The sequence below is a fragment of the Indicator indicator genome, chromosome 3 (genome assembly GCF_027791375.1).
Source record: "Indicator indicator isolate 239-I01 chromosome 3, UM_Iind_1.1, whole genome shotgun sequence".
Taxonomy (NCBI): domain Eukaryota; kingdom Metazoa; phylum Chordata; class Aves; order Piciformes; family Indicatoridae; genus Indicator; species Indicator indicator.
Genome location: NC_072012.1, coordinates 20080661 through 20106593, shown reverse-complemented (window position 1 = coordinate 20106593; position 25933 = coordinate 20080661). Strand labels below are relative to the sequence as shown.

The 25933-nt window shown below is 40.1% G+C and overlaps 1 protein-coding gene across 1 annotated transcript in view; it reads right to left on the bottom strand.

Annotated features, from left to right (window-relative positions):
• Positions 1-25933, bottom strand: part of PCLO (piccolo presynaptic cytomatrix protein) — a 310190-nt gene that overhangs the window by 87158 nt on the left and 197099 nt on the right. The window contains exons 10-11 of the mRNA XM_054399702.1: positions 24453-24534; positions 9436-9561 (exon numbers count right to left, since the gene is read on the bottom strand). Of these exons, the coding sequence (XP_054255677.1) occupies positions 9436-9561; positions 24453-24534 (208 nt within the window). The remainder of the gene's footprint in view (positions 1-9435; positions 9562-24452; positions 24535-25933) is intronic.

Genomic DNA, 25933 nt, shown 5'->3' with positions numbered 1-25933 from the left:
CTGGTGTAGTGGAGGATGTCCCTGCTGACTGCAGGGAGGTTTGGACTAGATGACCTTTGGAGGTCCTTTCTAATCCAAAACATGCTGTGATTCTATGATACACTCTTTGTGAAATCTGGTCTCAAAAATCGAAAGCAAATACTATCACAAAAGATTAATACTATCTTCTTATTGAGTTGAATGTAATTGTCTGCAAAGCCTTGTATTTTATAAGAAGCTAGTACACTTCTCCAACAAACAACCAAATCAAGACTAATTCCATTTCTCTAGAAATGGTAAGAATTAGTTACCTAAGAACAACAATTTAGAAAGTTACCTATACCACATTAATCTACCTATAAGTTTTCAAATGGATCATATAAAAAAAATTTAAAAATTCTGCTTGCTGATGTATTTAGAGACATATCAAAGAGTTTTACACTCATTTTGGATCTGAGGCACTCCCATTACCAACAAGGAAAAATACAAAGTTCCTTTCTGGCTCAAACATTTTAGGATCGGTACCAGGCATAGGCATACCTATTTTTCAGGCCAGATTTCAGGCAATTTTTTTTTTTTTCAAATTAAAAACAGTTCACAACTGGCAAAGGTCTATTAGCATCTAATTGCACTAAGGTATAAATGAAATACAAAGATACCTTTTGATTCTTTATTTTTTTTTTAATCAAAAGTTTTTTGCTTTGTTGGAATGTGGTTTGATGCTTTAGTCACTAATAATTTTGATAATTCTACTCTGCCCTGGTGAGGGCACACCTGGAATACTGTGTCCAGTTTTGGGCTCCCCAGTTAAAGCAAGACAAGGATCTCCTAGAGAGAGTCCAACAGAGAGCTGCAAGGATGATTGTGAGACTTGAACATCTTTCCTATGAAGACAGACTGAAAGACATGGTGCTGTTTAGTCTTGAGAAGGCTGAGAGGGAATCTTACCAATGTCTATAAATATCTGAGGGGTAGGGGTCAAGATGAGGGTGCCAAGTGGTAGGGCAAGGAACAATGGGTACAAGCTAGAGCACAGGAGGTTGCACTTCAACACAAGGAGACACTTTACAATGAGGGTGATGGAGCACTGGACCAGGCTGCCCAGAGATGTTGTGGAGACTCCTTCTCTGGAGACTTTCAAAACCCAGCTGAATGCATCCTTGTGTGTCCTGTCCTTGATGATCATGCTTTGTCAGGGCTATTGAGCTTGATCTTTGAAGTCCCCTTCCAACCCCCAACATTCTGTGATTCTGTATCTGGCAATTCGATACCTTCAATTTCAGTTATATTTGAAGGTGTATCATTACATTACAAATATACCTTAAGGTGCTTTACTTCAGCCTTTTCATATAGAATTGTGAATCTGTAACTATCTAATTCTAAATGGTACATTCATATGTACCATTGCCAAAATGATAAACCTAGATAGGGTAGTAATTTTTAATCGACATTTTGCTCTGTTTTCTGCCAAATCACCTATTCCTTTTGCCTCACAGAAACCTGAAGATTCCCCAATAAGATTTTCACAGCCATACCTTACGATTTTGGAATGGAACAGGCCTTGAAATTTTTGATTTTTTTTTTTTTTGAGATTGTTCATAGAATTTTTCTTTCTTTAATCTGATTTCTAAAGCATTTTCCGTATTAATTTACATACTAGTCCATTTTGTACTATACTATATTGCAAAACTGACTGTATAGAATTATTTTTCGTTCTTTAAGTTCCTTTACCTTTTCAGTTGAATGAGAAAATCACTGCTGAATCAGATTAGGTCAGAACACAGAACAGCACAGTTCAGAATCTCCTCTGAAAACACTTGATAGCAAATGCTTCAGAACTTGTTTAGAAAACCTTGGAAAATTCTGGAATAACTTGATAACATATTTTTTATTTTTCCTATGTATGTCCAGAGATCAAACTAATTTAAGTGATTTAGAAATATCTTAGTTTTCTCTACTTCCTCTCTGTGCATTACCCAATGCTTATAGAAAAGACAGGCTCTATCTATGTAACCATGTCACTTTTAAAAACACTGAAGTGCTGTGATCAGGCATCTCAAACTTGTGCCTTACATATTACTGTCGTGAAGGAGACAGACAAAACAGGAAACTAACAGCCACTGATTTATTACAATTAAATCTGCTCTCCTTCCAATACAATAAAATTACAGGCTGGGAAAATACCATTGTGCAACTTATTAAGCTACTTGGAGAGATGAGCCAAAATGTGCACACAACTCACTCATAAAAGGAAAATCTCCCAAGGATACCCAGGATATATCATCTATATCTATATCTATATCTATATCTCTGTAATCTATATCTATATATCTAATCTATATCTATACCCAGGATATATATATATCTCACCAAGGGAAGAGTGAGGTTCCTTAGGTTCTGTTCTAAAGGGGAGAAGTTTTGAGCTTCAAAGGCTGTTTCTGTGGAGCAAGAGCCTCCTCTCCACAGCAGAACTTAATTTACACCCCCGTGTTTTTGGCTATGGTCAGTTGCTCAATTAGTTGGTTCTCCAAGCAAACAAATGGGGTAGGGGGCACCAGAGATAAAAAGCTGATAAAGATCAGCTCCTCACAAGCCCCACTAGAGGTCTGTCTTTAGTTGGGGGGAGGGAGGGAGAGGATGGAATGTGGGGTTGTGGATGTGGGGTTACAACTGCCACAATTACCATGAGCAAATGCCATCTAAAGACAGATAATGTTCTATTCTGAGACAATGCACTTTCAGTAGTTCTTCTTTCCTCACAGTAACTTGTTAATAGCGTTCCTTATGGTCTTGGAAGAATGAAACTTGCATAAACCTATCTAGAAAAAACACTTTGAAATAACAAGTAATTTTAAAAGTCTGCTTGCTGCAGTACCTAGTTATGCTGTCTGTAAGCCTCTTCTGGGAAGTATCTTGCACACAGCTAACATGCTGCCTCCAAGATATTCAGTGACAGTGACTGTTTACCTAACTAGCAGCAGAAGGAACTGTTCCTGGGGAAAATTCACGATGGTAGTTAACTCTTTCCTATGTTTTACATTGGCACAACACTCTCTGGAGTTATAAGGCTGGACTAATATTCCTGGAGATCCAGATTTCAGGAATGGGATTGAAGTTTGGAATTGTTATGTCTAGATGCAAAATGTTTTAATACAATTTTAGAATCCAATAACAGGGAAAGTTGTCCAGAAGGACATAGCTATATTTAACTGTACTCCAAGATGACCCTCATTTTGATTTCACGGAATTTTTGTCCCACTAAAATCACATCCAACTCTTAGCCTGCTAGTTTCAGCCCACAAAAATCTGCACAATGGGTATTGGTAATGTAGAAACAGGAAATACAATTTCATCTTCTTACGAATATGCATCAAACTGATTTTAAAACTGTTGTATAGTCAATGTCTGGCTTGCAACCATGTGTCTGATGTAAGAATGGTCAGATCATATTAAAAATAATGAAAGAAGAACAAATAAACCTTAAGAGTGCTCACAGTATTAGAACATAGCACAAATTATCCAAGAAGCGTAAGAGGCTGGACCACAGACGATGATGTCTAGATGAATGATGTCTATCAATGTCAGAGGCAGAAATTCAAAGCAGAGAGATCTGTGGTTCCAGTGGGAGCCAAGAAAAATTTTTGGGCAGCCTGATGGCAACAATACTGTTGTTTCTGGTGTGCTCAGAGCAGGGCTTCAAGCACATTCGCTGACAGCAATGAGGACTCTTTCCAAGAAGAATCAGGCTATTCTTTCTAACAGGTAGGATACATGAAGGTCTTGAATAGCAGCTGTCAAAAGCAGTGTGTCTAATAACTGCTAGTTGTATAGCTACACATAAGTACTTTACAATAGAGATGAGTGCTTTCTAATATGATCTTAGAGGAATGTTATTGAAAATTATAAGACAAATGACATTTTTATCAGTGATCTTTCACAGTCTGTGTTATAAAACATGTGATGAATGCTTTTAGTGTCACCTTTGCAATTGTTCTCCACTTCATTACCTATAGAACATCTACTGAGTGTTTTTGTATCTACTCTCTTCTTGAAGCATCCATTTTGCTTGTCTCTCAAATTAGACTTACCAATTAAGACTAAAAAGACTTTGCCTAAAGAGATATTTTGATGAAATTATTTAGTGCAATTTGAATGACAGGGATTTTCCAATACAACTGATTTTCAGCAATAATTAGCTGTTCAGGGTGTCTTCAGAATTCTTTACCTACACTAGTTTGTGTGGCACATAACAAAACTGAATGCAGGAGTGAAAAATGTGTAACTTGCATTACACAGGAGGCCAGGTCTTTACTGATCCTAATACATATTAATTTAATTTTTCTTTCTCATGGCTTAAAAAAAAAATTACAACTCTTCCATAAATTGTTTCTTATTTCCTTCTTTAGACTACATTAAAAAAGATTCTGAAAGCTCAGTTGAACTACTTCCTAGAATCCAAGTTTCTAATAGCTATTTTCAGTGTTGATTTTTATTGCAGGAAAATTAAATATAAAGAAATTACAGTGTTAGAAACAAACATTACAAATTCCTGCTACCTGCTTTATCTCACTGAAACAGACATTTTATGTATACAACAAGATTTCTAATGCAGGATCTTTGCAAAACCCCATTTCCTTCTGTATGCCTCACACAGATTCAGAACATTTCTTTTTTCTTCTGGTGATTCAGGCTTCCTTCTTATATCATAGCAAATGGTCAAACTAAACTCTCAGTACAACCCAACTCAACCTTATTAACAACAGGATTGAGAACACTGTCAGTGCGAGAAAGCTGTTTTACTTTCTTTCTTCACTCTAACAGATACAAGGGTAGCTGTAATGTGGAACTTATATATTTTGTTGGAATATCTTTTCTGATAACATAACTTTTAGAATAGACATTCAATTAAAAAAAAAAATCTACACATTTAAAAGGTACTTTCTTATATGGTGAGTGCCCACTACCACACTTAGGAAGAACAATGATGCATATTTATTATTACTTATTTGAAAGAAATACATTACAGTAAAAAATACATGAAGAACAACTATGCAAGTGAAGATTTACAGCTGACAGAGGCATGTAGGAGTTTGTTTAGATTAAGTCCTTTCTAAACAGCTTCAGGGTAAAGCTTTCAACCAAGCTATTGGCATTGCCTGTTATTTTGTGCACATTTCCTTTGATAAAGTCAGATAAAGTCCAGATAAACCTGAGCCTGTAAACCAGGGAATATGTTGAGAGCAAGCTCATTTCTGCTCTAATCCCACAGAATAAGTGTAGACAGCACAATAAATCACTAAGACTAATACTAAGAGAACAGGGTAAAGTTAATTCTTTCTTTTTTTTCTTTTTTTCTCCCAGTGCAGTAATAAATTAAAGCAGTCAAACTGCAAAATGGAATTGCAGGATGAGAAGGTTATGTCTGCTCATTTAATACCTCATCCAAAGTTTTTCAATAACTTTTACTTCCATTCTTGTGGGGAAGTTTAATTTCTCCTTTTAATTTCTTGTCATCATTTTCCAGCTTCATCATGCTTTCTTCTTTCTGCCAGAAGTGTAATTATGAGAGGGCCTTAAGAAGGCATGCTGGTACTTTCACTATCCCTAGCTTCATGGGGACTGGAAAAATCTCTTTTCACTGTAATGCTCTGATCAGTATTTCTAATTTTAGCTGGCTAAGCAGCAAGTAGAACTCACTGTATTCTTTTAAAACTCAGGAAGAGCTGGTGATTTGCCACCAATAGATGGTTAAGGGTAGTCAGTGTTACGCTTGAGCCCATCTATAACTCAGCGATAAGAGGGAAGTGCGGCAAGAGGAGCACAGGGAAGGATTAGTGACTTACTACATCTGTTCTGGTTTTCCAAATATTTAGGTGTCTATAACCATTCCAGTCACACTGCATTTTCCAAGCAACATCCAAAGCATGTCTATGACATGACAAGAGATAGTTTTGATAAAGTGGACTAGAAAGTCAGGGAAGGGACCTTAGAGATCATCTACTCCATCCTCCTTGCCATGGGCAGGGATGCCTCTCACTTAGACTTGGCTCAAGACCTCATTCACCCTGGCCTTGAACAGCCTCAGGGAGGAGGTATCCGTAACCTCCTTGGCCAACCTGTTCCAGAATCTCACCATGCTCATACTGAAGAAATTCTTTCTAAAGTGCAGTCTAACCCTACTCTCCCACAGCTTGAACCATTCGCCTTAGCCCTATTGCTAGACAGCTTTATGAAACGTTCCTCTCCAGCCTTCCTATAGGATCCCTTCAGGTATTGGATGGCAGCTCTAAAGTCTCCCTGGAGTCCTGGTGAATTTCTGCTGGCTTATGAAGTGCAACACAGTGTGCCTTGCTGCTTGAAAACTTGGAACAAAGACACCCATGGTTCATTTTCCCAGACTCTCCAGTCATACTGTTGAAATGGTTCAATAAGAAAACTTGAATGATGAGGGTATTCAGCAAATTGCAACATCTGGTAACACACGTTAGTATTTTATTTCTGCTCTTTACTCTAGGTTCTTCTGTTTCTGAAAAATGTTGCCAGTAGATTTACCAGGTGGAACGAAACTGAACTGTTTCCTATCAACACAAGAGGGAGCACAGACCAATCTATCAAACGGACACAGTCCCTACACTGGAGCTCAGTGCGAGCAAGGAGTCTTCCACCTCCAGTTTTTGTAATGTCAGTGAATGATGAATCAGAGATATTTTTGACATCTGAAAGTAATTCAAGGTGAGAGAACTAAAAAGATTGGTATTTTCTAGTCAGAACTATAAATAAACTGTTCATCACTAAGACTCCTCCAAAGCTATTTAAATAGGCTAAAATTGCATGGATTGCTATTCCCTAAGGAAAGGAATCTGCCTTTTAAAGTGTGTCATTTCTTCATAGATGTAGTTCTGGGCCTCTTACTATAGGAAAGGACATTGTGGTGCTGGAGAGTGTCCAGAGAAGGGCAATAAAGTTGGTGAAGGGCCTGGAGCATACAACTATAAGGAGCCATCTCACTGCTCTCTACAACTGCCTGAAGGAAAGATGAAGTGAGGAGGAGGCAGCCTCTTCTCCTTAATGACAACCAACAGGACGAGAGGAAATGGATACAAGCTGCACCAAAGGAGGTTTAAACTGGATAGCAGGAAATGCTTCTTCACTGAAAGGGTTCTCAAACATTGGAATGGTCTGCCCAGGACAGTGGTGTAGTTACCAGCTCTGGGGTTGTTCAAGCGGTGTGTGGAGCTGCTGCTTAGGGAGAGCATTTAGTGTTGACCCCTCAGTGCTGGGTCAAGGGTTGGACTGGATGAACTTGGAGGTCTTCTCCAATCATATACATATATATATACAGATATATACAGATATATCTGTAGTCATGCAGGCAGCGGTTAGGACTTTGACATTCTTCATAACCACAGTAAAGTTGTCCTTGTTCATTATGCTATTGACCCAGAGTTTTCTGGGTTTAGAATTAGAGAATTAATTAAGCTGATGGGATTTTTTTTTTTTTTGCAATGAATCATGTTCTTAGAAAGTCTAATGAGTCAAGGTATTAGCTTGTATGACATTATGAGATATTTACTTGATGACTAGGTTTATACTCTACCTTGAAGTCATGCAGCATTTCAGCAGAAAAAAGTGACTCAGGATTACTATACAAATTGCTAGTATGTAACTGCCACTTACAATGACATAGAAAGTTTCCTGTGTGTGATATAAGAGAGAGCAAATAGCAGGGAAAAAGCTCAGACACAACAATATCAGCAATACTGGTAACATTAGCATTTTGGATGGATTTACACAGATCAATATGAAAATGATTGAAGACCTCAATAGATTTTAGCACTTGTGAAGGGTAGAGAATGAAAGTGCACCAGCTATATTTCCACTAATACAAGAAAAAAAACTGTCAATGAACTAGCCAAATATTCTTTGTTGATCTATGACAGCCACGCAAAAATGTCATAAAAGGTAAACTAGGCACAAAAGCAAGACTTGAAAGGTAAATGACGATAAGGGGAAGTGCTTGTCTTGTATGCTATAACAGTAGACTATTCTGCAGAAAAGATTTCTCTCTCTGAAAGAGTATTTAACACATCAATAACAAAATGTATTCTGGGCTATTTCTACAGATTAAATATAGTGATTTTGATTGACTTGATTTATGTCGCCATACCGAAGTCTGGAAAACTTTTGTAAAGGTCAGCTCAGAAACAGGACTGATCACATGATGGGCACAATGAAAGAAAGGGATATATATATTATTGTCCTGTTTGTTTTTCTGTAAAATAGGAAGAAACCTTTGAAATACATTGTGAACAGACAGAAAAGCAAATGCCCAAGCCTGAACTTCTCCTGTACATCCAAGATGTTGTTGATGCCTGCTAAAATTTACCTAAGTAATGAATGAAGAACCTATTTAAACCCCACTTTCCAGTTAAGTTCATGACAAGACAAACAAAAAGACTGGAGATAATTTCAAGCAGTAACTGCTCATTCTCCTTGAAATGTCTAGTTTTGGGGAAATATTGAATAATGTCATTTCCTATTTACCTTCTTCATAACGAAACAATGCATTCATGACCTAACACAGTTATGAAAGACTCTTTTGTATGGAGGAAGCCAAAACAATGACTTGCTCAAAATACACTAAATTAAGGCAAATTCTTTCATAATTCATGTAGAAAAAATAGCAGTATTCTATCATTTGATGATATGTATACCATTAAAATATTACAAAGAAACATCAAGAATGTAAAAAGCATCAGGGTGAATGCAGGTGACACTGTTTTGTAATACAACATACTTAGTTTTTTTTTAAAATACATACTTTTATCAATTTACTCAACTTCTTCTTTATCTGCAAAGTGCTTTTGATTTAACCAGGACCTTTGTTGCATGTTTGCCATTCAGAAGAATTATGTAAATTGAACTCTGCTTGGGAGAACTGTTGTTTCTGTTTATCATCTTTCTTTTGTCATTTTCCCCCTTTTCTTATTAAAGAAATATAAATAACTGAATTAATTAGAAACAACTATATTATATTTTTGTCCACATATACTCTAACATTTCAGGTGTATACAGATATTCACATAAAAAAAAAAACTAGAAAATAGTTATACAGAGAAGAGACCATTTATCTGATTATAGATAGAAATAAATTGTTATCAGACAGAATTATCACATTTGCAAAAATCAGGAAAAGTAAATGATGGCTAAATTGAATTCGATTCACTCAGCTTCAGTTGCTTAAAGCATAACGTATAGTCTAATGCAGTCTTAAAGTTAATGAAATGAGGAAGTTACCTCCAGTTCTTGAAACAGAGGCTTAGAGGGGCTCTCAGAGATCTCTCACTACTTGCACAAGATTACAAGGTGTTGTGCAAGAGGAAATCTACACTAAATAACTCTACTAAACTCCCATCACTCCTGTGGTTCAGTTTCTTGATAACGAATCAATCTTACCTTCCATCAGCTTCCCCGTCTGCTCTGCATTGCCCCCAGGCAAGATCTTGGCAACATAAGCTCCAATTTCCCCACTGCTTCCTGGAATTTCTTTCCCACCTACAACTCGGATTCCAAGTCCATTGCCTGTGATCAAAAGAAAGAGACCACTTTAAGCAGAAAGGAAGCAATGAATAATTCACTGGAAAGAAAGGAAAAGAAGAACTCATCAGAGGTTACTGAAGGTTGTCACCAATAATTTCTGGTTATGGTTGGAAGATTAAGGTTAAATGCAGTCCCATACATGACTTTCCCAAAGATTTAACTTTGAGTATCACGGAATGGTTTGAGTTGAAAAATCATGTAGTTCCAACTCCTCTGCTATGGGTAGGAACGTCTTCCCTAGACCAGGTTGCTCAAAGCCCCATCCAACCTGGCTGTGAACACTTCCAGGAAGGGGGCATCCACGACCTCTCTGGGCAACCTGCCCTTCTGTCTCGCTACACTCAAATTCAAGAAATGCTTCCTAACATCTGATCTAGATCTACCCTCTTTCAGTCTGAAATTGTCACCCCTTGTTCTACTGCTACATTCTGAGAAAAAGTCCCTCTCCATTTTTCTTATTGGCCCTCTTTAATTACTAGAAGGCTGCTGAAAGATCTCCTTGCAGCCTTATTTTCTCCAGGCTGAACAACTCCAAGTCTAACTCTCTCAGCCTGTCCTCATAGGAGAGGTGCTCCAGCCCTCTGATCATCTTTGTGATGATCACATGTAGAAGTGTTTCAGTGAAGGAAAAAATCTTTTTGAGGAAGTACTGCATGACTGACATAACACAAATAACTGCTTCACTAAAAATGACATTAAAGCAAATTCTGCCTTCTTCTGACAGCCTTGCTGTACTGGAAAGGGACTATATGCATAGCAAACCTATTTAAATCACACCAGAATTTTCATTATTAATTAAATTTTATTAAATTGCTAGAAACCCATGTGAAATGTGGATTCAAAGGATAGATTCACCATATGCCTAAATCATGCATGCAATTTAGCTAAAAAATCAGAGTAGCTGAGCTTTTAGAATCACCTAAATATGGAGACAGACAGAGAGCACTGAGCTTTGGCAGCAAAGCATGTGCATTTACATGAACTTCTATTTGGCAGATGCTATTATTTTTCAATATTTGCTGGAGAGAAGCAAATCACTAATCTCCTTTAGATACAGAACAAAGAAAGTGGTGAAAAACAAAAGTTAAAAAAATACTGTTGTAAAGCTAATTGCCCTGGGGCACACCCATCCTGGATGGGTCTGAAAAGAACCCAGCCCCAGGTGGACAAAAGAAACTTAATCTGGGGGGGGGGGGGGGGACTTGGCCCCTCCCCTGCTGGGAGAAGGTGGTCCCCTGACTCAAAGGTGGTCTATTCCACTCCTCCTTCCTGTCCAGCAAGCCTATAAAAAGGGCAGACATCGTACTGCTCACTCTCTTTCCTGCCTTGTCCGCTCGAGAAGATCACTTACTGCTGCTGTCTTCTGCACTCAACCACATGTCTGGGGCCTCCTTTCTCCCAACTGAATCCACCGACATCCAAGGGGACACAAGGCCATCCAGGCTTGGTTTTACATATTTTTTTCCCACTTAGCCTCATCCCTCACCTCTGCGAACCCCCCCTGTTCTGATATATATACAAACATTATTCTTTCTTTTCCTTTTTTTTGTAAAAAAGAAAAATTTACTTCTCCTACTTCCAAACCGACTTCAGACTATTTCTTTCATGAATTTACTTCCCTTCTCCCCTACCCTTTTTTTTTTCTTTCTTCTCTCTCTCCACTCTGCTGAGAGAAAGGGAGAGGGGCAGGGGGAGGAAAATCTATTATCATTCGAGCTCCTAAACACCAGTCAGAGCTCAAACCACCACAATATTTTTGGCGCTTCCAACATGAGGTTTGGGAAATAATATTCTTTGCTTGAAAATAATACTTGATTGGGAAAGAATGGTTTGGAAGTAGAGATGTTAATTTTACAGATTCTTACGGTTCAAGTTTTTGGATGGGCTGTTGGCTGGATCTTTTGGACGCACGTGTATAAACTACTGACTTACCATGTGGTTTGGTTAATTATAGAGATGCTGCTTGACTGGATAAAAACTCTACCGACACAGTTTTGCATGTACCTCTTGAATTCCATCAATCTTACTGGCGGTGGGCACTTCTCAAACTTTTCTGACATAAAGAATTTCTCTGAAACCTATTATGAAACTAAATGTGTGGATAAAAATATTGCTGAAGGAGAATGGGACCATGTAAAAATATGTTCTGTAGGCTTAAATGTAATCTTGATAATCATACTAGCTCTGGGCACATGGGGAGGAGGGTGGGCCAACCCATTAAGAGCCATCTGCAGAGGGACAATGGGCTTAGGGAAGTCTTTTGTAAGCCTTGATGGCCCAGAGGTAGAGAGCTGTAAACACTGCAGACACTGTGATAATGTTTATGAAAACAGGAGGGAGGGGTCTGGCCGCTGTGAATGCTGTCCAGCCCAACGGAGGCTAGCCAAACCTGAGGCCCATCCCCGAGGGTTTGGCCCCCCACCAACAGTTTCACACATAACCCCTGACGCTCCTTCTTATGTAGTTTCTCTAGCACCGGTTACCACATGCAGGAAAAAGATGCAAAAATCAGCTCCAAATACGGATGGTGAAGAAGGCACCTCAGCAGGACCCAGCACATCTCAGAACCCACCAGCAGATGGAGAGGACTCAGATCAGGAGATCATAACCATCACATCTCTGCCCAGAAAAGAATTAAGGCAAACTCTTCTGGACTACGCATGGAGAGAGAATGAGGCAATACTAAACTGGACCCTAAAATGTTGGGATGAGGGTGCAGAAACTGTAGATCTAGATAAGAGGGAGGCAAAGCTTCTAGGCTCCCTGTCTCATGATGCTGGCCTGGATAAAGAATTAGCAAAACTCGATGGAACACACACTCTCTGGGCCCGGATTACTAATGCTATAAAGCGCAGGTACCCTACCAGAGAGGATTTGCCTTGGGCCCCAATTGAATGGATGGCTATGGAACAGGGCATTCGGTACCTGAGACAGATGGCTGTGCTGGAGATCATCTATGGAAATGGCCAGCTCCCCTTGGACCCAGATCAGGTGTCCATGAAATGGTCCTTAGTAAAGAAACTCACCCAGGGTGGCCCTCAGAGATATGTACACACACTAGGAGGGATGCTTCTGACTGGACAGGATGGAAGTCCTAAAACTGTGAGTGAGTTTGCTAGTGACCTGAGGGAGTATGAGGACAGTGTCAGTCACAGGCCCGTAATCTCAGCCATAGAGGCTATGACTAAAGACATCATCAAAGAGATTAAGGCCTCCAAGCCTGAACTGAAGGAAGGGGATGACACCTTTTCTCCCCTTTCACCTTCTCCATCAGAATGGATCCATGTTTCAGCCATCAGGAACAAACATCATTCTCCTCCCCCTAGGAGATCACCCAAGCTAATCAGGGGATATCAAGGGTGGCCCTGTGGAGAATTCTCTGTGACCATGGGGAAAACATGAACCGCTGGGATGGCCAGCCCACCTCTGCACTCTGGGCCAGAGTACGGGAACTGCAAGGTGGCCCCAATGGGAGTAACTCGCCCAGGAGAAGGGCAGCCCCAGTTTCCCAGGGTGGTTCCTCCCATTCAAGAGACTCTTCTCCCAGTAACACAGGGCCCTGTGACAAATGTGGGCATCGCCACTAGCAGTAGAGGTGCCCTGCCTCCAGCCAGGCGGAGGTCAGGGACAACAGAGTGTACTGGGATGTGTTTGTGAAATGGCCTGGCACTTCAGAAGCCCTGAAGTACTGAGCTCTGGTGGACACAGGGGCCCAAGGCACCCTAATACCATCAAGCTACAGAGGGACCGAGCCCATAACCATTCAAGGGGTCACAGGGGGATCACAAGATTTGACTGTACTGCAGGCTGAGATAAGCCTGACTGGGAATGAGTGGGGAAAACACACCATAATGACTGGTCCAGATGTACCTTGCATTCTTGGCATTGACTTTCTGCGGGAGGGATGTTTTAAGGACCCTAAGGGGCACAAGAGGGCATTTGGGGTAGCAGCTGTAGGGACTGCAGACAGGGAACAGCTGTCTGCCATGCCTGAGCTGTCAGATGACTCCTCCGTAGTTGGCAGCCATAAGGTGCAGGATTTGAAGTTACCAATTGCTTCTCGCATAGTGCATCGCAGGCAATACAGGACCAACTGAGACTCTCTGCACCCCATACATCAACTGATTCGACGACTGGAGTGCCAGAAGGTAATCAGCAAAGCTCATTCACCCTTCAACAGCCCAATATGGCCAGTGCAGAAGGCAAATGGGGAATGGAGATTGACTGTGGACTACCGTGGCCTGAATGAAGTGACTCCTCTGATGAGTGCTGCTGTGCCAGACATGTTGGGGTGGCTGAAGGAATGGAAGAAGAATGGATGGCAGAGGAAAGGAAAGGCTATCTGGGCCGCAGACCTGTGGCAAGACATTGCTGCCCATCTGGACAAACTGCCAATAAAGGTACGGCACATCAATGCACACATCCCCAAAAGTTTCAGATTGATGAGCCAATGCACAGACATACCACCCAGGGAAGAAAAAACACCACAAGTCTAAAAAGAGTTTCCATCATTTTCTAACAATACTTTCAAAACCAAAATTAAAACCCAGAAGACTGAATTATATCAAGGAAGAACAAAGATGACCTTTTCTGAGCAAGGTCCAAAGCTAGCAATTAGAAAAATGCATCAGGATATGGAATGAAAATGAGACATTAGGTATGAAAGAATTTACAGTGTGCCAACATAGCATGCTATAACATTGAGAAGATATCAATCAATTCAAACAAAAGTCTTCTAACTCTGCCTGCAAACAGAGGCAGAGCATACCTTCCTCTTGTCTTCATCTAGTAAACGTTATCTCTCATTTCCTCCTCCAGCCTTATCTAGACCAAACATGTGCTAGAGCACTGGTAGGCCCTTATCTGTCAGAACAATTTTACACCATGTTCAGTTGTCTGTATGGAATGGAATTGTCAGACACAAAAAAACAATAATGGCTTGTCCTTGGAGAGTAAAACACTTAAAAGCCCCAACACAAGCTAGTTATTTATATATGAATGTTATTTAGATACCATAGCTGTTCAAGAGCAATGATTTGGCCACTTTGCTCAGCAAGACCTAACCTGGAGTACTGCATCCAGCTCTGGAGCTCTCAACACAGGAAGGTCATGGACCTGATGGAGCAGGTACAGAGGAGGGCCACGAAAATGATCAGAGGGCTGGAACATTTCTGCTACAAGGATGGACTGAGGGAGCTGGGATTGTGCAGCCTGGAGAAGAGAGGGCTCCAGGCAGACCTAATAGAGGCCTTCCAGTACGTGAAGGGGGTCTACAAAAAGGCTGCAGAGGGACTGTTTCTGAAGGCCTGAAGTGATAGGATGAGGGGTGTGTCGGTGTGAGCTGAAATTCCCCCTCCACCAACAATAACCAGGCTAGCTCAGTCTGGAAGCAAATGAAGGCTGTATTTACAAGCAGAGTCTAAAATCTACGATGAAATGCAATGGGTATGTACAAATATACAAAATTCACAACACAAATATATACAATCAACAGAAAAGCACAACCGATCTCCCTTTGCTTCCCCCCAAGGGGACCCTCCCAAAAGGGCCTCTCTCTCTCCCAGGAGCTTCCCCCGAGACCCCCCTGGACAGTTAATCAGAAACTTGTTAACTTAGCTGCCAAGGTCAGTACGTGTTATCTTCAGCCAGAAGAGAAGAAGAAACAGCAGCCAGACAGCCCAGCAACTGCCCCCACTGCAGAACGTGCAGAATGCCCCACTTTGTTTTGGGTAATAGTTCTTAAACATTTCTATCTATCCAATGGAAGTGTTTAGAACAATCGTTATTTTGCTTTCTTACACCCAATAGTGACTTATTTACATTCTTTCACTTTCTCTGTTCTGAACTTTGCAAGGAAAAATTAAAAAGACAGTTTCAAACCATCACGAGGGGCAATGGTTTGAAATGACAGAAGAGTAAATTGGATGTTAGGAACAAGCTCTTTAGCACGAGGCTGGTGGAAAACTGGAACATGGTGCCTAGAGAGGTAGTTAGGGCCTGTCCTGGAAGGGCTATGATACGGCCCAGTACAAACCCAGATGGCTACCTTAAGATGTCTAGACAGGGTCCCTTTCTCTCCCCTCCTTCCTGCAGGAAAACAGGGCAACGCAGGAAAAGGAACAAAGGCGACAGGACTCCTGCCTGTCTGGTAAACAAGATGTTTATCTGGGGTGAGAACATGTAAGCTGACCGCTGCTCCCCCAGATACAAGGTCCGTGCTTCTGCATTTTATGGTTATGCCTGGCAGAACGCCTTTCCATTGGGCAGCTACACGTTAGCTTCAGTGTCCCATTGGACCAACTGATCTCTGGCAATCTGTATACATACAAGTGACTTGATAGTCACTCTTGCCTTGCCTTGCCTTGCTCAAGCCTGCTGAAGCCTTGCCTTGTTTCAAGCCTTGCCACCTCGAGTTGCCCTGCCCTGCCTCGAGTGCCTGGTCCAGAGCCTGGGATATAGCCATGACCACACACATGCAAGTCAGAGAAGCCACAAGCCTAGAAGCCGGATCCACCTAGCCTGCTTCCCCTTGCCACCAGAATCGTGCCGTGCCTCAGTTTACCCAGGAACCAAGCAAGTGCCTGTCGCCAAGAGCGTTGTTAACTGCCTGCCATCTGCTGAAGCCAGACCAGCTTAGGACCACACAGTAAACTCTCCTTACTGGCAATCTGCCATTCTGTGCCTTATGAGAGCACCCCAAAGCTAACGCAGCAGCAGCTGCATTCCTATATGGGTGAAACTAGCTGTGAGTAACTAATTCACTGCCCTTTGGGTTTAACAGTTCTTATCAAGCCTCCCCCTGCTGTAATTGAGCGCTATCTGCTCTCAGGGACTTTCTCTTTCCAAGTTGTTGCCTCCTAATTTGGATAGAATAGTTTATATTTGCCCTAAGACTGCATAATTCCATTGTAAATATATCTTCCAACCATACAACGATTCTTTTTATGACTTTTGGCATATTTCATATTAAAAAAGGGTTACTATTTTTATTAATATCTGTTTGCCATATTGTTTATTATTTATTGTTGTGAGGGTAATTAATAAATATTTCTCCCCTCAACCACAACAAGGCCCCATCCCTGGAGATCTCCAAGGTGATGCTGGACAAGGCTCTGAGCAACCTGACCTAGTGGAGGATGTCCTTGATTACCATAGGGGATTTAGAATAGATGACCTTTAGAGGTCCCTTCCAACCCAAACCATTCTATGATTCTATAGTTGTGATAAAGCAATACAGGCAGCCTGTACAGAAGAACAGATGGAAAGGAAAAATGGCAAAGCAAGCAAAACAAATGATATTAGGCACTTGGAATGCATGATAAAATCCAGGATATATATTTATTTGCATTATTATTCCTATGGAATTCTCTGGAACACATCACAGTGATCCACATCTTCAAGATTTTGCTCAGGAGAATTGCTTTGATGCTTTCTAATGAAATTACCTTAAATTAAATTGTTTCCTAGAAACATGATTAAGATTACTCAGTTATTCCATTTCTTGGCCGTTGGCAACTCAAGTATGAAATATACATGAAGTCAAATCCTGAGCTGATGAAATTCATCTATATTCCAGTTGTTTTAATAGTGCAACATTGATTTATAACAGCTGCAAATCTGCTTAATGCTGATTTGCACACTACTTATCATCCTGAAGGATCATCAAATATTTTTAAAATTAGCATCTTGGAGTGCTTATCATATCAACTCAAAAACAACCTCCAGCCCTTTCTTTTTGTATGATATATCACATCAGATTAAGAGTATGCAGGTGTCATCTGTGGTAGACTTCAGACTTCAAACTTAAATCTATTAAAAGAACCTGTAGGTACAGAGATTCATCTCTCTTTCCTGACAAGACACCAATGGTTCAACAGATGCCACTGACTGACAGTTGAACATCTTTGTTTAATACATTTTGCACTCTCCCACCTCTATCATCTTTAGCATTTAAGAAATGGTAATAGAGTTAATGTAAATATAATATGATGCACTGTAATATATAAGATATATAGGTATGTGCTAGCTATAATATAATCTAATATATAAACAAAACCTTTAGGAAAAGAGTAGTTCCAGTTCCCCATTGATGCAAGGAGATCACTGCTCCACAAAGTGGCTGAACCACAAACTAATGGAAACTGTGAGAACACTTCACTGTGTTTACTCTGTCCTGATACTCTTAAATACCTCCTGTCAGACCGATGATGAGGGGCTAAATAAACCTGTCTGACCTAGTAAGATTATATTTATGTTTAATAAATTCATGGAAGTTTTGCTATCTTGAGTAAATAAAAGTGATGATTATTACACTTGCTACAAACCTGGACAAGATTGTTGTGTAGACTTGTCCAACATGCAGTTATGCTAAAAGGGAAGCAAGAAACACATTTTGCATTTCTTCTCCAGCAGTCATGATGCTAGTATTTTGGAGAGCACAGAAGCTGCACTTCTAGTATTTTTTTCTTCTTTCTTTATTTTTTTTTTTAATGAAGCTTGTAAACTGAAGGACAGGGTTAAGAGGAAAGAGAAACATCACTCCTCATTTAGTTTGGTGCAATGATGCTATGAGACAATCAGAACATCACAGCACCCTACCAGTCCACAAGGAACTTTTCCTTTGTGTTATTGACATGCAGAATCAAAACATCTTAACCTTATTCATCCTACATCCAGATTGCCTGGCAGTGTATACGTAGAGCACTTGAAAGACTTGTTCAAATTTGTGATTAGGTAAATAGTGAATGGAAGGCAATCACTCTCAAAATGGTCCAGTGCCCTTCTCTGGGAAGTGTATCCAACTCAAATAAGTATTTGTCTCTCGGTGACAAGAAGTGATGTGGTCCATTAGACAACCAGTTCTGTGCCAGGCTTTTGAATCTTCTATAGCTTCTTTGTACATAAACCATATCTGTTAATCTCATCTAATTTAAGATCTCTACAAGACAAAAATCATAGTCTAAATGAGCCACCTAATGCTCCCTTTATAACCAAGAGGAAAATAGCCATATCCAAAAGGTGATTTATTTCAACTACTTCAACCTCCAGCTCATTGTCCTTTTTAACTGCCTTGTTCTAGTGCAATTATTAAACCTATGCAGATTTTTGATAGCTAGTATGCAGAAAAGGGAGCACACAGTCTTCATTTTACTCTGAAAGTCATTAAGATAATTTATGCCTCAACTGCAAAGCGAAACCTTAAACTGACATTTTTGTGTTATTAACTTTTTCTAATGTCCTTGAAAAGTTGTATCATCAATGGTATGCATCTCTGAACGTCTTAAATTCTTACTGTGAAAGTGCTGACCTGCATTACCTATCTGGCATGGCTTCTGTGAGTCTCATTATTACTTGCCAGCTTGCCTCTTGGCTTTCCATGGGAACCTGGAGGCCTGACTTTAACATGTAATGCTTCAGTGGTCTGTTTCTGCAGCCTTTTCTGTATGAGAACTATGAAAGCAAATTGGACCTTCATACCCAGTACACACACAGCCCTCCCAATTATCTCCACTCATCTTAGGATCTTACTAGACATCCTTCAATAGATGCTCACACACAAAAAAACTATAACAGAAGCTCTGTCTCTGTTTATGGAGTTTTACCTTCTGTGCCAGATCCCTGGTAAGGAGACAGTGTCTGAGATAATGATGGTCATTGATTAGGAATTAAATCCTTCCCAGTGAAAAGTGAGTGTTAGAGGAGGGTTGTTTTGTTTTTTTCTTTTTTTGTACAAAGTATTATCTTAGTTCTTCACAACATTAAACCAAAGAAACAGGATAAGTACTCCCTTATGACAAGAGCATGAGGACAAGAGTTGGGTTACACTTCTCATCCTGTCTTTGTGTACTATATCAAATTCAGCATACCCTGGCTATATTTAATGTGGTTTTTAATTGATTAGTAATCATATATTCAGTGCACTTCAGTATTTTGCTGTAAGAACTAAGAACCGAATTTGCTGAACTTAGAGATGGAAGAACCCTAAATATAAAGTGTTATTTGTTCAAAGACTTATTTGTTCAGAGACTCTCAACAGCAGTGAGGGCTTGATATAGGAAAACTCTTTGAACTCTCTTCTTTTCTCTTTGGAAAAGTACCCCATGACCTGGCATGCTGCAGAATGTAGTGTTGTGTGCAGAAATTGATAACCTTACAGAGAGTATGAGGCATCTCTGACGTGTGTGCAGTGTTACAGCTTCCCTGTCATCCTCTTAGCTGTTTCACTGACATCACTGCTGAAGTGAAGATGAGGGATGCACTCTTCTGCCCACAGTCTAATTTTCTTCTGTACTCTACTATGAAGTTCATATCTCTCTCTGAATTGCTTTTCTGCCCTTTTTTTGTTTTCATCAGAATTGAAGAGGGTGTTCCACAACATGGACAGTCTGGCTGTTCAAAGGTACATTTTGCTCCCTGCAAACACAAAATAACCTATGTCTGGAAAAGGAAGAATTACTTGTGACCCAGCCTAAGTGAGAAAAAGCAGGAAAAATTACCTTGACTGAGTGCATTCACTGTACATAAATGCATACTGAGACGTATCTGCCTTGCTGGGTTTTCACCCACTCTACCTAAACAGCTTTCTGATCAGGAATAACACAATGTAAGCTTTTATCTCTGCAATATTTCCAAACCTATTGTCAATGATTTAATTACTTTCGACTGACTTGTCCTCTCCACTTTTTCACATATAATTATGATGTGTTTAAAACCAGAAGAGAAAATACTGGCCATATAAAACAGTGTTTATGCTGCTGTGCTGAAGGATCCAAAAGGAACAAGATACTCAGTGAAAACAGTGAGCTTCTGGAGCATCAAACATTGCTAGACTATAAGTCACTGATCACAACAATTATTGCTTTGGCACTGCAGCATAGCTATGGTGTCAATTCTTTTTAATTTTTTTTTTTAATTAAAAATTGCAAATTATTAATCAATCTTTGAAGAGAAAACCCTTGGCAATTCCTTCCTGAGGAGGGGACATTACATAGCTCAAAAAGAAGACCTGTGAGTATTAGAAGATGGCATATGATAGAGAAACAAGAACCCTCAGGAGAGAGACCAGCTAGCGAGTATACATTTATTTTTATCCAGAGCTACTACTATTCTCTTGCCATCCCAATTTTGGCCTGGTTCCTCCTTCCCTTGAATACCTCACTCACATGCCAAAATTTGCAGTAAATGTTTTTGTGTGCAAAATTATGCCTGATTATGTAAGAGGCATCAAAGGCATCTGCACCTCAGAGCCACTTTTCATTAATCAAGAAAGCAAATAAACAGCACCAGGTAATATGTAGTGATAGAGCCTGAATTTAAAATTATTTGGGATAACTCTTGTTATGGATGTTCATAATATGACAATTTCTGGATCTGTAATCTTGCAGTAACCTCCCTTATGGTTAACTATGTGATTAAATCTACAGATTTCAAATTCTAGTGGTGATATTAGGATGAAACTCAAGCTTGCCTTATAGTCACAGCTGTACTATAGCTGCATATCTGGGCTGACCCAGCACACTGACTCATTGATGCCCAGGTTGGCCAGGTGAGATGAGGTGATGGGCTGAAATACTGGCCAGCTTCTCAGCTGATCAACAGTTACTGGAGTTCTCCAAGTGGGAATTATGGTCAGTTTGGGAGATTTCCCCATGTAGCTCCTGCAGTTCACAGACCAGTTAAGATACACTACATTGGTACATTTGAGATATGTTCATTAATTCCCTGTCAGTGTCAGGCATCTCCTTAGGGAGCTCCTCCTGTTGAACTGATCAAGCTACAAGTAGATAATTTAGATCATCAGTAGAAACTGTTCTTGTATGTGTAGAAACAATCACACAGGACAGGTTTTTGTGCATAGCTAAGCCAGAGGATGATTTGTACATACTGTAAGATAATCAGAAACAATGGATCATGGACCAACTGGCTTGTAAGAATCCAGCTACAGAACAGTTCAGGAAGTCTTGTCCAATACAGCTGAAAATGCTACTGCAAGGATGGTTGTTACAGAGAGTCCCATGCCAACCAGACAGTGACTCTGCACGTGAGCTGTATTAGGAGTTGTTGAGGTTTTTTAGCATACACTCTTCCTATGCCTACACAACAAGTACAAGGCAAACAGTTAAATAAAATAATTCAACACTTCATTCTGGTAGTTTTGATAAGAAAGAGGTAAAAAGTGAAATCAATAGAAGGAGAGGAATGGAAAAAAGAAAGAAACAAAGAAGGAGGAAGAAACCAGCCAGCCAACCAACCATGCCATCTATATGAGTATTCAATAACCTTGTAGTAAGGTAGCTGTGGTGGTATAAGAGCATATATTTTTAATCTAACAATATTTTAAGCAACTTTTGTTGTGTAATATATTTCTAAGTCTGCCTCTGGTTAATAGTTATTGTCAGATTAATAAACAACTATAGTTGCTCTTGGTTTGTTGTTGTTTGCAAATAATATTTACTCAAAACTGAATTTTTGGAAAAGGAATAAAAACCATGTGTGTAGTTCTGTGAGAGTTTGTTCAGAAAGCTGAAGACTAAGCAGAAAGCACTGCGCAATTAAAGAGCTGCTGTGTACTTTAATCCTTTAGACAGAGAGAGAGAGAGGAAAGCAGATACCAACTCAAGGAGCTATGCTACTTCAAAAATACACAAGGAGCAACAAACACAATTTCTTCTGGCTCAGGTCCTTGTTACTGAATCCCTATTCCAACTTTCACTCTTTTCTGTGCAATTTGCTTTTAAATATTTTAATATTTGTAGGAAAATCTATATGTACCTCATACAGAAGTATGTCTGTGCAGGTTTCCAAGGGTATTTCTGGACTAAAATCCAAAAGTATGACTGCAGCTTGTAAATACATAGACAAGCATGCTTACTTCAGTTAGAATTTAGATATCATATACTGCCTCTATGGCATCAAGTAATCCTAGTGTGGGCTATAAAACCTTAGGATCCTAAGCGAGTATTTGATCCTGTGTGCTCTCCTGTTGCATAGGGCATTAGTAAATGGGAAGAAAATATCTGCACCTTGGTTTTCCAGTTATTGTTTCCAAGACCTTTAACCTGATGCACAGTGCATTGCTGTGACTGTCATCATGGGAGGAATTTGGCAGGAATTTGGAATAAGCATTTCACATTGCACCAGGGTAAGTAACTTCACACATGAGAGCAGGCCTTCAGCCTGCAGTTGTGCAGTTGTAATTCCACTTGCCACTTGTTCTTGAGTTAGGAGAGCAGCTTGGATCACAGTATTACTCATCACCACACAGGGCAAAGATCTCCACTAGGATATCAAGGAGCATCTTGGACTGCAAGGGCCCATGGTGGTGGAGGCTGACACAACAGTGGACCAAGCGGCTGTGCGGTGTTGGTGGAGGAGTCTTTCTGCAAACTAAAATCATCAGTGGGTGTTACTCTGACTAGCAAGAAAATGCTTCTTAACACTCTAAATATGAGGTGGATACCGTGGGTTGAAGTGATCAAGATTTTACTGCCAGAAACCCTGTGAAAACAATATTTAGCAATTCAAGTTAGTTCGTGCCACTTCTGCTGAATGCTCAAGGGAACACCAGAGCTGGCAGTCAGTAATTGCCTCTGTGCAGAAACAGAGCTTGACACACACTGGTAGAACTTTTTAAGTTAGTTGAAAGTCTGATGGTTTCATGACAAAACCACTTAAAGAACGTGCCTCTGAAAGAAGAAAACAACATACCAAAAAAGCCTTTGGGCTCCTTATCAGTAGTAGATATGAGAAAGAATGCAGTTCCAGAAGCTCAAGCAGATAGACTTTACCTGTGCTAGATCTTGTAACTGGCAGCCTTTTGCAATTTGAAACATGAAAACATCACACTGCTTTTCTCCCCACTATCCAGAAGGTGAATTAATATAAACTTTGCTTTTTTTCATCTCCCTTGCAAGCAGAATTAGACATAGTAGCACATGGACCTGATGGTGCAGGTCCAGAGGAGGGCCACGTCAAGGGGCTGGAACACCTCTGCTACAAGGACAGGCTGAGGGAGCTGGGATTGTTCAGCCTGAAGAAGAGACCTAACAGCAGACTTCCAGTACCTTGAAGGGGGCTTACAAGAAGGCTAAAGAGAGACTGTTTACAAAGACCTGCAGTGATAGGATGAGGGGAAATGGTTTGAAATGAGAGAAGAGGAGATTTAGATTGGATGTTAGGAACAAGCTCTTTACCGTGAGGGTGTTGGAACACTGGAACAGTTTGCCCAGGGAAGTAGCTGAGGCCCCATCCCTGGAGATCTTCAAGGTGATGCTGGACAAGGCTCTGAGCAACCTGATCTAGTGGAGGATGTCCCTGCTGACTGCAGGGGGTTTGGACTAGATGGCCTTTGGAGGTCCCTTCTAATCCAAACCATTCTATGGTTCTATGACTTCTGTTAGCATTAGGGAAAAGAGAATAAATCTGAATTTCCATGATAAATGTATCTGTGTGAAGATACAAAAGAAAAATTGGATCTGATGGTTCTGTTACCACCCTCTCTGGAATAGTTGCAGTACAGAAATACTAAATTTCTTGTTTCTGTATATGTTGAACACCTAGACAAGCCTATGTTATAGAAAATTCTTGTACAGAGAATATAGTACGTAAAAAGCAACAGCAAAACAGACTGCTCATACATATAACAGAACAGATTTTCCCTGTTTTTCATGTCTGTACAGTTTATGTATCTTGAACAGATGTTGTGACCCTTTTTCTGCACTGCTGCTTTCTGTTATAAGCAACTAGCATGATTTAAAACAACCACTGCGTTTCCTGCTGCACATGACACAGGAACTATTTTTATACTGCAAAGCTTTTGCATGATTCATGCTAATCAAATTATTTATTATGTCTTGGAGATTTTTATTTTTTACCTGAAACTGTGTGATCCTTTGGGTCTCTCAGTAGTTTGAGTCTTGCGTGAGGGAAAATGTACTGCAGGGGCTTCCCATTTATCTGAGGAACACAAATATACATGTCATAAAAAGGTAAAACAACATCAGTTGTATTAATAATTTTAGACAGTTGAAAGAAACAGGTAAACAAACTTATTCAATCCAGGGAAACAACTTCACAATTCAATTGCTCAGTTTCAAGACATTTGCCAGACAGAAAAATCCTTCTGCAGTGGAATGAATAGTTGCTTCCACAACTTCATATTAATTTTGAATATGGCTTTAGTTTTAATTTTTATTTCCTAATGACTAGAAATTGGACATTGTCTTCTGTAGTACTAATGGTTTCTCAAAGCAATGTTGAAGAGAAGAATGAAATTAAATACAATTCTTGTAATTATTATAAAATCTTGTTCATAAAGACTAAAACTTGATCTGGTGGAAAGTGTCTAGTGGAAAGTGTCCCTGCCCATGGCAGGGGGGTTGGAACTAGATAATCTTTTAGGTCCCTTCCAACCCTGACAATTCTGTGATTCTGTGTAAAAGAAAATAGTGGTTGTATGCAAAACCAGCTAGGAGTTAGAGTTACTGCTTTAGTTTCAGAAAAACCTCATGTTCCTGAATACCTCTTGTCATCAAACTTCAATGGCCTTTTTAAAGACCCAGCCTAAAACTTGTAGGACTACATTTTTTATGAAAATCTGCAACATTCACTTGGGCTGATACTTGAAAGTGCCAGAGCTGAAAGAAATGCATCTCTATAACATGCACTGTAGAGCCTGTTTTTCAGCTGGGATGATTCCACCTGCCCCATGACATGGGCACAACAGGGACAATGAAGCAGGGACTAGCCCCTTTGCCAGGGAGCCCACACTAAAACGTCTTTGCAGAAAGAGTGTCTGTTGCTACAGTTGCACACCTCACACGTATAGCACCCTCTTTCTCTTCAGTTTTGCTCTTTTGGAAGCAAGGCAGAATCCATCACTTCTCTGCTATGTTAGCGCTGAGCCTGAGTGCTGCATGCGGACTGAGAGGAGGGAGCGAGACTGCCAGGGACTGTTCCAGGCTGACTGTGAACATGCTGTGATGTTGGGGAGACAGATTCATGGATCCAGTGGGACAATATTAGTCAGCATGAATATGCAGCAGTTGGAGTGTATCAGCAGCCTGCTGCCTAGAGTTTATTACTGTTATTTATGTTTAAGTAGCATTTAAAGGGATTAGGCTCCTCCTGAACAAAGCACTTCAAACCCAGCTTCTGCCCTGAAGAGTTTATCATGTTAATGAACAACACACATAAGTGAAGGGAGAAGAAACAGAGAAGTCAAGGGACTTGCTTAGCTTAATCCCACAACGAGCAGATTTTATATATATTTTGTCATAATTCAGTTTCTTATCCAATGGATGACATTGCATCTAGAAGGCTGAAATCCTCCTATAACACACTGTATTTAATCAGA